Source organism: Ranitomeya variabilis, chromosome 2 (assembly GCF_051348905.1).
Source record: "Ranitomeya variabilis isolate aRanVar5 chromosome 2, aRanVar5.hap1, whole genome shotgun sequence".
In the NCBI taxonomy this organism is placed as follows: Eukaryota; Metazoa; Chordata; class Amphibia; order Anura; family Dendrobatidae; genus Ranitomeya; species Ranitomeya variabilis.
In genome coordinates this window covers 885,872,537-885,885,700 of record NC_135233.1, presented here as the reverse complement: position 1 = coordinate 885,885,700, position 13,164 = coordinate 885,872,537, and the positions used below count along the sequence as shown (strand labels likewise).

General features: G+C 44.4%; 1 protein-coding gene across 2 annotated transcripts in view; it reads right to left on the bottom strand.

Annotated features, from left to right (window-relative positions):
- Positions 1-13,164, bottom strand: part of LOC143808113 (T-kininogen 1-like) — a 252,889-nt gene that overhangs the window by 233,389 nt on the left and 6,336 nt on the right. For both annotated transcript variants that reach the window (XM_077290418.1, XM_077290419.1), the window contains exon 2: positions 7,631-7,738. In XM_077290418.1, the coding sequence (XP_077146533.1) occupies positions 7,631-7,738 (108 nt within the window). The remainder of the gene's footprint in view (positions 1-7,630; positions 7,739-13,164) is intronic.

The window sequence follows — 13,164 nt, the reverse complement described above, 5'->3', positions numbered from 1 at the left end:
GCACTCCAAAGAGACACTTAGACCCCTTCACAAACAGAGCATTATCACAAAGGATCTGAAATACCATCCTGACCTGTTTCACATGAGACTCCCAATTATCGGAAAAAATTAAAATGTCATCCAAATATACAATCATGAATTTATCAAGGTAAGTCCGGAAGATATCGTGCATGAAGGACTGAAAAACAGATGGAGCATTAGAGAGCCCGAATGGCATCACAAGGTATTCAAAATGGCCTTCGGGCGTATTAAACGCAGTTTTCCATTCATCCCCCTGCTTAATACGAACAAGATTATATGCCCCCCGAAGGTCAATCTTCGTAAACCAACTAGCCCCCTTAATCCTAGCAAACAAATCGGAAAGCAGAGGTAAAGGGTATTGAAACTTGACCGTGATCTTATTCAAGAGGCGATAATCAATACAGGGTCTCAAGGAACCATCCTTCTTAGCAACAAAAAAAAATCCTGCTCCCAACGGTGAAGAAGATGGCCGAATATGCCCTTTCTCCAAAGACTCCTTAACATAACTCCGCATAGCGGTATGTTCAGGCACAGACAGGTTGAAAGTCGGCCCTTAGGAAACTTACAGCCTGGAATCAAGTCAATAGCACAATCACAGTCCCTATGCGGTGGAAGGGAACTGGACTTGGGCTCATCGAATACATCCTGAAAATCAGACAAAAACTCTGGAATTTCAGAAGAGGAAGAAGAAAAGATTGACATCAAAGGAACGTCATTATGAACCCCCTGACATCCCCAACTAGTCACAGACATAGACTTCCAATCCAACACAGGATTATGTACCTGCAACCACAGAAAACCCAGCACGATAGCATCATGCAAATTATGCAACACCAGAAATCGACAATCTTCCTGATGGGCTGGCGCCATGCACATGGTCACCTGTGTCCAGAACTGGGGCTTATTTTTAGCCAAAGGTGTAGCATCGATGCCCCTTAAAGGAATAGGGTTCTGCAAAGACTGTAAGGGAAAACCACAACGCCTGGCAAACTCAAAGTCCATTAAGTTCAAAGCGGCGCCTGAATCCACAAACGCCATGACAGAAAATGATGACAATGAGCAAATCAAGGACACAGATAACAGAAATTTAGGTTGTACAATACTGATGGTAAATGAACTAGCGATCCTCTTGGTACGCTTAGGGCAGACTGAAATGACATGAGAAGCATCGCCACAATAAAAACACAACCTATTCTGACGTCTGAATCCCCGTTGTTCCATTCTAGACAGAATCCTATCACACTGCATTGGCTCAGGCATCTGCTCTGAGGACAACGCCACAGCGCGCACAGTTCTGCGCTCCCGCAAGCGCGGATCAATCTGAATGGCCAGAGACATAGAATCACTCAGACCGAAAGGCGTGGGAACCCCACCATAACATCTTTAACGGATTCAGAAAGACCCTTTCTGAAAATTGCCGCCAAAGCATCATCATTCCATTTGGTCAACACAGACCATTTTCTAAATTTCTGACAATACAAGTCTGCCGCTTCTTGACCCTGAGACAGGGCCAACAAGGTCTTCTCCGCTTGATCCACAGAATTTGGTTCATCATATAATAATCCTAAAGCCTGAAAAAAGGCGTCTACATGAAGTAAGGCCAGATTCCCAGATTCCTGGGAAAATGCCCAATCCTGAGGATCGCCACGCAGCAGGGAGATGACAATTTTAACCTGCTGAATGGAATCACCAGAGGATCGAGGTCTCAGAGCAAAAAACAGTTTACAGTTGTTTTTAAAACTCAAAAATTTGGACCTGTCCCCAAAAAACAAATCAGGAGTAGGAATCTTAGGCTCTAAAACTGGAGTCTGAACAATATAATCAGAAATACTCTGTACCCTAGCAGCAAGCTGGTCTACACGAGAAGCTAATCCCTGAACATCCATGCTAGCACAAGACTCCTCAGTCACCCAGAGAAAAAGAGGGAAGAAAAGACAAAGCAGGCTACAGAAAAAAAAATGGCTCAACACCTTTCTTCCCTTCTTCTGAGATGCATTTAACTCATTGCTGGCCTGTTGTACTGTTATGATCTGGTGACCTTGGAGCCGCATGGGACTTTCTCAGGAGTAGGTGGAACCTGTACTGACCGCAAACCCTAAACTGACACCGCAACTAGAAGTAGCCGTGGGGTGTACCTAACACATCCTAGACACCTCGACACAGCCGGAGGGCTAAATACCTCTATAGATGGAAATGGGAATTCTATCTTGCCTCAGAGCAGAACCCCAAAGGATAGGCAGCCCCCCACAAATATTGACTGTGAGTATTAGAGGAAAAGACACACGCAGGCAGAAATCAGGATTTAGCAAAAGAGGCTACACTAGCTAAATAGGAAAGGATAGGACAGAATACTAAGCGGTCAGTATTAAAACCCTAAAAATATCCACAGCAGATAATACAAAAATTCCACCATCTAACTAAAGACATGGAATGTATATCTGCTTCTCCTGAAAATCCAACTTGACTGAAAATATCCAAACACAGTCTAAGCTGGACAAGAAAAAACCATGAATAGCACTGAATTGTAAAACACATAGCATGTGTGCTGTAGAAACGAAAACCAGACACTTATCTTTGCTAATTTGGAGCAGGGCAGGAGGAACCAGACAGAGATGCAAAACCTCCAAGAACAATGGACAACAGGCAAGGGCTAATGAATCCTGCACACCTAAATATCCCAGTCAGAGCTGCAATCAGCAGGGACACCTGCCCAGGATTGCAACCCAGGGACAACTGCATTACTATCAACAACCACCGGAGGGAACCCAAGAGCAGAATTCACAACAGTCAACCCACAGATTTTCAATAGGATTCAGATCTGGGCTCTGGCTGGTTAATTCCAAAACTTTGATCTTCTTCTGGTGAAGCCGTTGTTTTGTTGATTTGAAGGTATGCTTATGGTCATTGTTGGGCTGAAAGTTAAAATTCCTCCTAATGTTCAGCATTTTAGTAGAGGCCTGAAGATTTTGTTACAAAATTGTTTGATATTTGAAAGTGATAATAATTCAATTCACATTGACTAAAGCCTCGATTCCTGACATGTGTATACAGTTATGCGCAAAAGAATAGTAGTCTAACATCCCTAATGTGTCTAATTACTGTTTTTGGCAGAAAAAAATCATTAAATATGGGAAAAAAAATCATGACTAGGTGTAGGCAGGGGCGTAATGACCGTGGTTGCAGCGGTTGCCTCTACGACTGGGTCCGGGAAGTCAGAGGCCCGCTGATGCCAACAGAAGCTTCAACTGGATGTGCATCCTCTGACACATTCTGTCTGTGCACGACAATACACGCTGCCAGCCAATCAGAGGTCAGCAACTGAGGACAGAGTGCAGGTGACGGGGCGCAAGGCAGTGATGGGGGAGCCAAGGGAAGGTGAGTATTTATTTATCTACTTTTAAATCAGTGGCCATACTAGTACATGGATGACTATGTGGTGCATTATACTTTATGGATGACTATGGGGGTACATTATGCTACATGGGGGACAATGGGCTGTGCATTATACTTTATGGATGACTATGGGATTTGCATTATACTTTATGATGTACTATGAGCTGTGCATTATACTATACAGAGGATTATGGAATGTGCATTTTATTACATGAAGGATATGGGCTGTGTATTATACTAATATGACTACTATGGGGGTACATTGTACTACATGGATGACTATCGGCTATGCAGTATATTATATAGAGGACTATGGGATTTACTATACTATATGGAGGACTATGGGTTGTATTTTACTTCTGCTATGGAGGCCCACTTTTATGTACATCCTTTGTGAGTATAATGGTTTATTTTTTCTACACATTAAAGAACAGCGGCAGGACGGGGGACACATATAAAGATGGGTGATATATATACCAGGATGGAACCCAGGATAAGGGACATATACCAGAATGGGCAATATAAATACACTGTTCTAAAAAATAAAGGGAACACTTAAACAACAGAATATAACTCCAAGTATATCAAACTTCTGTGAAATCAAAGTGTTCACTTAGGAAGCAACACTGTTTGACAATCAATTTCACATGCTGTTGTGCAAATGGAATACACAACAGATGGAAATTATTGGCAATTATCAAGACACACTCAATAAAGGAGTGGTTCTGCAGGTGGGGACCACAGACCACATCTCAGTACCAATGCTTACTGACTGATGTTTTGGTCACTTTTGAATGTTGGTTGTGCTTTCACACTCGTGGTAGACGGACTCTACAACCCACACAAGTGGCTCAGGTAGTGCAGCTCATCCAGGATGGCACATCAATGCGAGCTGTGGCAAGAAGGTTTGCTGTGTCTGTCAGCGTAGTGTCCAGAGGCTGGAGGCGCTACCAGGAGACAGGCCACTACACCAAGAGATGTGGAGGGGGCCGTAGGAGAGCAACAACCCAGCAGCAGGACTGCTACCTCAGCCTTTGTGCAAGGAAGAACATGAGGAGCACTGCCAGAGCTCTGCAAAATGAACTCCATCAGGCCACAAATGCGCATGTGTCTGCACAAACGGTTAGAAACCAACTCCATGAGGATGGTCTGAGTGCCCGATGTCCACAGATGGGGGTTGTGCTCACATCCCAACACCATGCAGGATGCTTGGCGTTTGCCACAGAACACCAGCACCATCCACCAACGTCATGTTGCACCACAGACTGTCGAGGAGTTGGCGGATGCTTTAATCCAGGTCTGGAAGGAGATCCCTCAGGAGACCAAGGAGGTCATACAGGCACATGGAGGCAACACACACACACAACTGAACATCATTTCCTTGTCTTGAGGCATTTCCACTGAAGTTGGATCAGCCTGTAATTTGATTTTCCACTTTGATTTTGAACATTATTCCAAATCCAGACCTTCATGGGATATTCATTTTCATTTACATTGATCATTTTTATGTTATATTGTTCTCAACACATTCCACTATGTAATGAATAACTGAAATATTTCATTCAGTGATATCTAGGATATGGTATTTTAGTGTTCTTTTTATTTTTTTGACCAATGTGTATATATATATATATATATATATATATATATACCGTATATACTCGAGTATAAGCCGAGATTTTCAGCCCAAATTTTTGGGCTGAAAGTGCCCCCTCGGCTTATACTCGAGTCACGGTCGGCGGGTGAGGGGGAGAGGGCGCTGAGGCATACTTACCTGATTCCGGGGCTCCTGGCGCTCCCCCTGCCCGTCCCACGGTCTTCGGTGCCGCAGCTCTTCCCCTGTTCAGCGGTCACATGGGACCGCTCATTAGAGAAATGAATAGGCTGCTCCACCTCCCATAGGGGCGGAGCCGCATAATTCATTTCTCTAATCAGCGGTGCCGGTGACCGCTGACAGAGGAAGAGGCTGCGGCACCGAAGATCAGCTGTCCGGGGGAAGGAGCGGGACGCCGGGAGCAGGTAAGTATTACATATTTACCTTCCCTCGTTCCACCCGCCGGGCGCCGCTCAGTCTTCCCGTCCTCTTGTTCTGACTGTTCAGGTCAGAGGGCGTGATGACGCATATAGTGTGCGCGCCGCCCTCTGCCTGATCAGTCAGTGCGGGGAGACGCCGGGACGGGACGCTGAGGAGCTGCAAGCAAGAGAGGTGAGTATGTGATTTGTTTTTTTTATTGCAGCAGCAGCAGCAATGGCACAGGTTTATGTGGAGCATCTATGGGGCAACGGTGCAGAGCACTATATATAAGGCACAGCTTTATGTGGAGCATCTATGGGGCAACGGTGCAGAGCACTATATATAAGGCACAGCTTTATGTGGCGCATCTATGGGGCAACGGTGCAGAGCACTATATATAAGGCACAGCTTTATGTGGAGCATCTATGGGGCCATAATCAAAGGTCAAAGGTGCAGAGCATTATATATGGCACAGCTATCTATGGGGCCATAATTAAAGGTGCAGAGCATTATATATGGCACAGCTATCTATGGGGCCATAATCAAAGGTGCAGAGCATTATATATGGCACAGTTATCTATGGGGCCATAATCAAAGGTGCACAGCATTATATATGGCACAGCTATCTATGGGGCCATAATCAAAGGTGCAGAGGTAATATATAGCACAGCTATCTATGGGGCCATAATCAAAGGTGCAGAGCATTGTATATGGCACAGCTATCTATGGGGCCATAATCAAAGGTGCAGAGGTAATATATAGCACAGCTATCTATGGGGCCATAATCAAAGGTGCAGAGCATTGTATATTGCACAGCTATCTATGGGGCCATAATCAAAGGTGCAGAGCATTATATATGGCACAGCTTTCTATGGAGCATCTATGGGGCCATAATGAACTGTGCAGAGCATTATATATGGCACAGCTTTATGTGGAGCATCTATGGGGCCATACTGAATGGTGCAGAGCATTATATATGGCACAGCTTTATGTGGAGCATCTATGGGGCCATAATGAACGGTGCAGAGCATTATATGTGGCACAGCTTTATGTCGAGCATCTATGGGGCCATAATGAACGGTGCAGAGCATTATAAGTGGCACAGCTTTATGTCGAGCATCTATGGGGCCATAATGAACGGTATGGAGCATCTATTTTTAATTTTTAAATTCACCGGTAGCTGCTGCATTTTCCACCCTAGGCTTATACTCGAGTCAATAAGTTTTCCCAGTTTTTTTTGGCAAAATTAGGGGGGTCGGCTTATACTTGGGTCGGCTTATACTCGAGTATATACGGTATATCAGGATGAGAACAGGATGAGGGACATATACCAGGATGGAGAGCGCATATGTATGTACATATATTTTATTCAGGATGGGGGGGCCCGGTCCAAACCTTGTACTGGGGTCTATCAGACTCTAGTTACTTAAGCCCCACATAATTATTACACCAATGTCAGTTGAACCCGCTGAGATTGACGGGTTTTGCCGTCTATCTAATCTGTATGGGACCCCTGGTCAATTAATTGTAGGGGAGTTAAGGTTCTGGCATGTCCGATTTCAGACTGCTGATCCTTTTGTTCTCATGGAGATAAGCCTCCTCCAGACATGCCTGGCAGTGGCTCTCTCATAGAGAACACAGGAGGGCTCTGCCAAATGAGCATTCCTTTATATGGCAGAGCAGGACGACATCAAATTATTCTCCGGAGATAAGCCGTCGGCCTACATGTCATTCGGCGTCCTTCTCATAGCAAACACAGAAGTACTCATCCGAGCGAGCGCTCCTGTGAATGGGAGTGTCACATGAGATGACTGCTGACTGAACAATCGGCTGAAGAATCATTCGGCCGACAGCCATCTAATGTGTATCGCAGGTTTAGGCATTGAGTAGATAACCAGGATCATCAATGCAATGTGGAATAAGGAAACACAAGGAACTCGGGACTCTTGTTCTAGCGATCCCTATCCAGTTTATCTTTTGGCCATCTAGTGTAAGTTTAGGGCATGTTTATTCTTAAGAGAATTTACCTGGTTTAGAAGAGGATTAGTACAAGCTGGTGAATTTTGGTTTGGTTTTACTGTTGCAGAGGCCCCCAAGTCTCAGTGCTTGCACACATTTCTAACATAAAAAAATCTAAACCTTTACACACCACATTGGAAAGGAATTGCATAAATTATGGTTTAAATAAAAGTAAAATCTTACTGTATAGCTTGGTAAACATTCCTGCCATGATTTGCCAGTCTTCACTTCACACGAGCTTTCTTGTGCTTCATACTCAACAAAATAATGAATATGACCATCTTCTTGAGTCTGAATGGGAAATGAATTATAAGAATTCATATAAAAAACTATTCAAATGTATGTTAACACAGATATGTTAATTTGTGCATGCTATCATCTTATTTGTCATTCTCGTTAATATGAAGGTCTCCTAAGATTTAAAGAGTCATTTCCAAAGTATTAAGTTATTCTCTATCAGTGGGTCCGACATCTGAGATCGGGAAACTGGAAAGCAGGAATGGGTCTCAGCAGTGCGCTGTCTTGAATGTACTGGTGGTGTGCACACTCGATCTCCGCTCCATTCATTGTCTATGGGTGTCTCTGATGAGACTCTGGTATCAAGGGCAATATAGTCTATATTAGGAAACCAAATTTCAGAGGAGAAAGGAATTAAGAATGAATTAATCCAACTACAGCACATCAATGAAATAAATATACACAAGGCATTGAGCAGGGCTATCCCTAATAGCATATGCTACACTAAAAAGGCACTTTTTTTCTATTTTTTTGCTGGAGCACTGCCTTAACCAATTTTTGTCCAAGTGAGTATAGACTGATGATATAACCATTCATCCCTGCTAGGGCTCATTCAGATGTCTGTTTTTCATGTATGACTTCTATTTGTGTTTTTCACAGATATAACTTGTACCTACAATTAATGTGTCCAATGTTTTATGTGCGGACAGAGTGGTTCTTGCAAAATTGCAGAGAACTGTAAGTTCAGGAGTCTGTGAAATAAATGGACAGCACTTTGCTGCTGTCCGAGTGCTGTCCATTCTTCATAGATTGCAAGATAGGAAAAGACAAAGAAACGTTTTTTCTTTCTCATCCGAGAAAAACTGATGAGACCTGGACCAAATGTGGAAGAAACTCAGATAACACTGATAAATCGCCCTTGAGACTAGAACCGTTCTTCACCTACATGGAAAAAAAACTGGTGTCTGAATGAGCCCTTACACGGGCCAATGTAAACTATGTTCACATGAACCATTCCTATGCTGCTTCCACATTGTCATCAGCACAGTGGGAGGATGTGCTGCAAACAGCTATTTTAGGGTTGTAAAAATGAAGCGATGAAAAGATGTTTTGTTGACTCCAAAATCAAGAAATTATAGGAGCAAGCTATGCCACTAATATAGTGTCCATGATGCACTGCATTTTGGAAATATGCTTATATCGCAGAATATTAAAGGGAAGCTGTCAGTTGGTTTCAGGTATACAACCCCTGGCAAAAATTATGGAATCACCGGCCTTGGAGAATGTTCATTCAGTTGTTTAATTTTGTAGAAAACAAGCAGATCACAGACATGGCACAAACCTAAAGTCAGGGGCGTAACTACCGCGGTCGCAGCGGTCGCCATTGCGACCGGGCCCCGCAGGTCAGGGGCCCCGGGCCGGCAGGTCTGAGCAGGGCCAGGCTGGCCATCGGGCACTTCTGGCAAATGCCAGAAGAGCCGATGCCAGTAGTGGGCCGCTGCACTGTTCCTCCCCCGGAACCCCCCCAGTGCCGCCGCCGCCGCCGCATTTAACTATACCGGCGTCTATGACACCGGTATAGTTCAATGCAATGATGGGAGGAGAGAGCGTCACCTGACGCTTCCTCTCCCATCATTCCCCGCTCTGCCTCTGACAGTACACTGCGGGTGCGCGATGACGTCATATCATCGCGCACCTGCAGTGTCCTGGGCAGACTGCAGCCGCCAGGAGCAGCGCGGGCAAAAGGAAAGGTGAGGAGAGTTTTTTTTTTTTTTTCTTTTTAACCGGACTGTGGGGCCATTATCGGGGGGGGGGATGAGATGAGATGTGGGCTGTGCTCTATATACCCCTGTGCGGGCTGTGCTGTATATACCCCTGTGGGGGCTGTGCTGTATATATCCCTGTGCGGGCTCTGCTGTATATACCCCTGTGGGGCCTGTGCTGTATATATCCCTGTGCGGGCTCTGCTGTATATATCCCTGTGCGGGCTCTGCTGTATATACCACTGTGCGGGCTCTGCTGTATATACCACTGTGCGGGCTCTGCTGTATATAACACTGTGCGGGCTGTGCTCTATATACCACTGTGCGGGCTCTGCTGTATATAACACTGTGCGGGCTGTGCTGTATATACCACTGTGCGGTCTCTGCTGGATATACCACTGTGCGGTCTGTGCTGGATATACCACTGTGCGGTCTGTGCTGGATATACCACTGTGCGGTCTGTGCTGGATATACCACTGTGAGGGCTGTGCTGGATATACCACTGTGCGGTCTGTGCTGGATATACCACTGTGCGGTCTGTGCTGGATATACCACTGTGCGGTCTGTGCTGGATATACCACTGTGAGGGCTGTGCTCTATATACCCCCTGTGCTGGCTGTGCTGTATATACCCCTGTGCGGGCTGTGCTGTATATACCCCTGTGCGGGCTGTGCTGTATATACCCCTGTGCGGGCTGTGCTGGATATACCACTGTGAGGGCTGTGCTGGATATACCACTGTGCGGTCTGTGCTGGATATACCACTGTGCGGTCTGTGCTGGATATACCACTGTGCGGTCTGTGCTGGATATACCACTGTGCGGTCTGTGCTGGATATACCACTGTGCGGGCTGTGCTGGATATACCACTGTGCGGGCTGTGCTGGATATACCACTGTGCGGGCTGTGCTGGCACCCAACACCATGTTGCAGTGCAGGAGATTCCTGCAACAGTCCGAGGCGTATCTAGGGGAAGCGGGGCGGGGGAAGGTGGGGGGGTAGGGGGGGGTAGGGGGGGGGGCCCCATTTGGAAGTTCGCACCGGGGCCCATAACTTTGTAGTTACGCCACTGCCTAAAGTCATTTCAAATGGCAACTTTCTGGCTTTAAGAAACACTAAAAGAAATCCAGAACAAAAAATGTGGTAGTCAGTAATGGTTACTTTTTTTAACCAAGCATATGGGAAAAATTATGGAATTCAATTCTAAGGAAAAAATTAAGTGGCGTGAACCTCTAAGTGAATCAGGTGCCTCTGAATCCATCCAGCGTGCACTCTCATCAAGACTCCTGTGAGCATAACTAGTATTTATCAATCTGTGAGGCCGGCCTCACACTCAGCGTATGTAAATACGGTCCGTTTTTTACGGCCGTAATACGCAGAAAAGTCCCCAAAATAGTGATCCGTATGTCATCCGTAGGCAGGGTGTGTCAGCGTATTTTGCGCATGGCATCCTCCGTATGTAATCCGTATGGCATCCGTACTGCGAGATTTTCTCGCAGGCTTGCAAAACCGACATCTAATGGATTTATGTGCTCAAATGTTCGTTAAAACATATATACAGTATATATATATATATATATATATATATATATATGTCATTGAGACACATATATATATATTCTGTATTTATATTTAGTTCCCACGCTCGAGTTCATATGAGGACATCCAGCAGAGGGCGCATCACCGCAACTCAAGGTAAGTACAGATCACCCAGCTTTCCTTTCAGCACCCGGGGTTTACAGGCACGAGCGAGTGCTTTTGCACAGCTCCTGCCTGTAAAATGATTTAACCCCTTCAGATGGATTTACTTCGTGGGACGTGACAGATCATCTGAAGGTATGTATATTGTTGGTTTATTATTTTTCTGAGCGAGGGTCTTCAGGTGGATTGAGAGAGCAATATAATATTAAAACAACTTGTGTGTTTATTTCATTAAAATACTTTTTAATAATGTGTGTGTGTTTTTTTAACCCTTTCATACAATTGGATTAATAATGGATAGGTGTCATAATTGACGCCTCTCCATTATTAATCTGGCTTAATGTCACCTTACAATAGCAAGGTGACATTAACCCTTCATTACCCAATATCCCACTGCTACACGGGAGTGGGAAGAGAGTGGCTAAGTGCCAGAACAGGCGCATCTTCCAGATGTGCCTTTTCTGGGGTGGCTGGGGGCAGATGTTTGTAGCCAGGGGGGGCCAATAACCATGGACCCTCTCTAGGCTATTAATATCTGCCCTCAGTCACTGGCTTTACCACTCTGGCGGAGAAAATTGAGCGGGAGCCCACGCCAATTTTTTCCGCCATTTAACCCTTTATTTTACAAGCTACAGCGCCCATATTTTGCACATACACACTACTAACATTAGTAGTGTGGAATATGCAAAAAAAAAAGGGATATGAGATGGTTTACTGTATGTAAACCATGTCTCATATCATGTCGGGTTTGTGAAGGAGAAATGAAAAGCCGGCAATTGAATTACCGTCTTTTCTCTCTAACACTGGTGCGTATTTCTCGCAGGTCACACTGCTGGTCCTTGTGTAATCCGTATTTTTCTCGCCCCCATAGACTTTCATTGGCGATTTTTTTGCGCAATACGGTGACAAACGCAGCATGCTGCGATTTTCTACGGACGTACAAGACCGTATATTACGGATGCGTAATATACGGCAGATAGGAGCTGGGCCATAGAGAATCATTGGGCCGTGTGTAATGCGTATTTTACGGACGTAGTTTATGCGCTCATACGTCCGTAAAACTCGCTAGTGTGAGGCCGGCCTAACTCTGTATTTTAAAATCTGGAGCTAAACCATTTTAACCCGTTCACTACCTGGCGATTTTCTATTTTTTCATTTTAGTTTTTTCCTTCCCTTCTTACAAGAGCCATAACTTTTTTATTTTTCTGGACATATAGCCATATGAAAGCTTGTTTTTTATGGGACAAGTTGTTCTTTTGAACGTTTTTTGAGTGTTTTATTTACCATGTTCACTCTATGATAAAACTCACCAGGCGATATGATGCTCCAAATCAGTACAAGTGTGCAAATACCAAACATCTATAGTTGTGTTTTTATTTAGGTGGTGAAAAAAAATTGGAAATCTGTAAAAAATAAATTTTAGTTTTTGCCACTATTTTTTTGAAACCGTAAGATTTTCATTTTTCGGTACCTGGGGGTGAGTGAGGGCTTTTATTGCATTTTATAGACAAAAAACATAATTCTTGCGTTTCGATCTTTTTTATCGTTACACCGTTTACTAATAAAATTAATATATTTTATATTTTGATAGATGCTGTGATTGTTTTATTTTAAATGGGGTAAAAGGGGGCATGTTTTGAACTTTTGTATTTTTTTTTCATTTTTTCATATTTTTAAAAATTTCTTTTTACTTTATTTAATAGTCTCCTTAGGACACTTGAAGCTGCAATCATCTGATTACCTGTCTGTGCTACACAGAGCAGTGTTTCACCACTGCTATGTATGGCAGAAATCATGATCTCCTATGAATGCAAGCCATCAGCCGTCATTCACAGGAGTATCATAATGACAGGCATGTGTGTCTCCTGCAGTCCTCCCGCTGTCATGACAGCCCATCGGCACTCAGCAATCACGTGACCGGGACACTGATGGATATCATTTGTGATGCACTTCCGGTTAGCGCCTGTTAAATTCTTCTGTCAGTGATTGACAGTGGGATTTAACTGGTTAACTGCCGT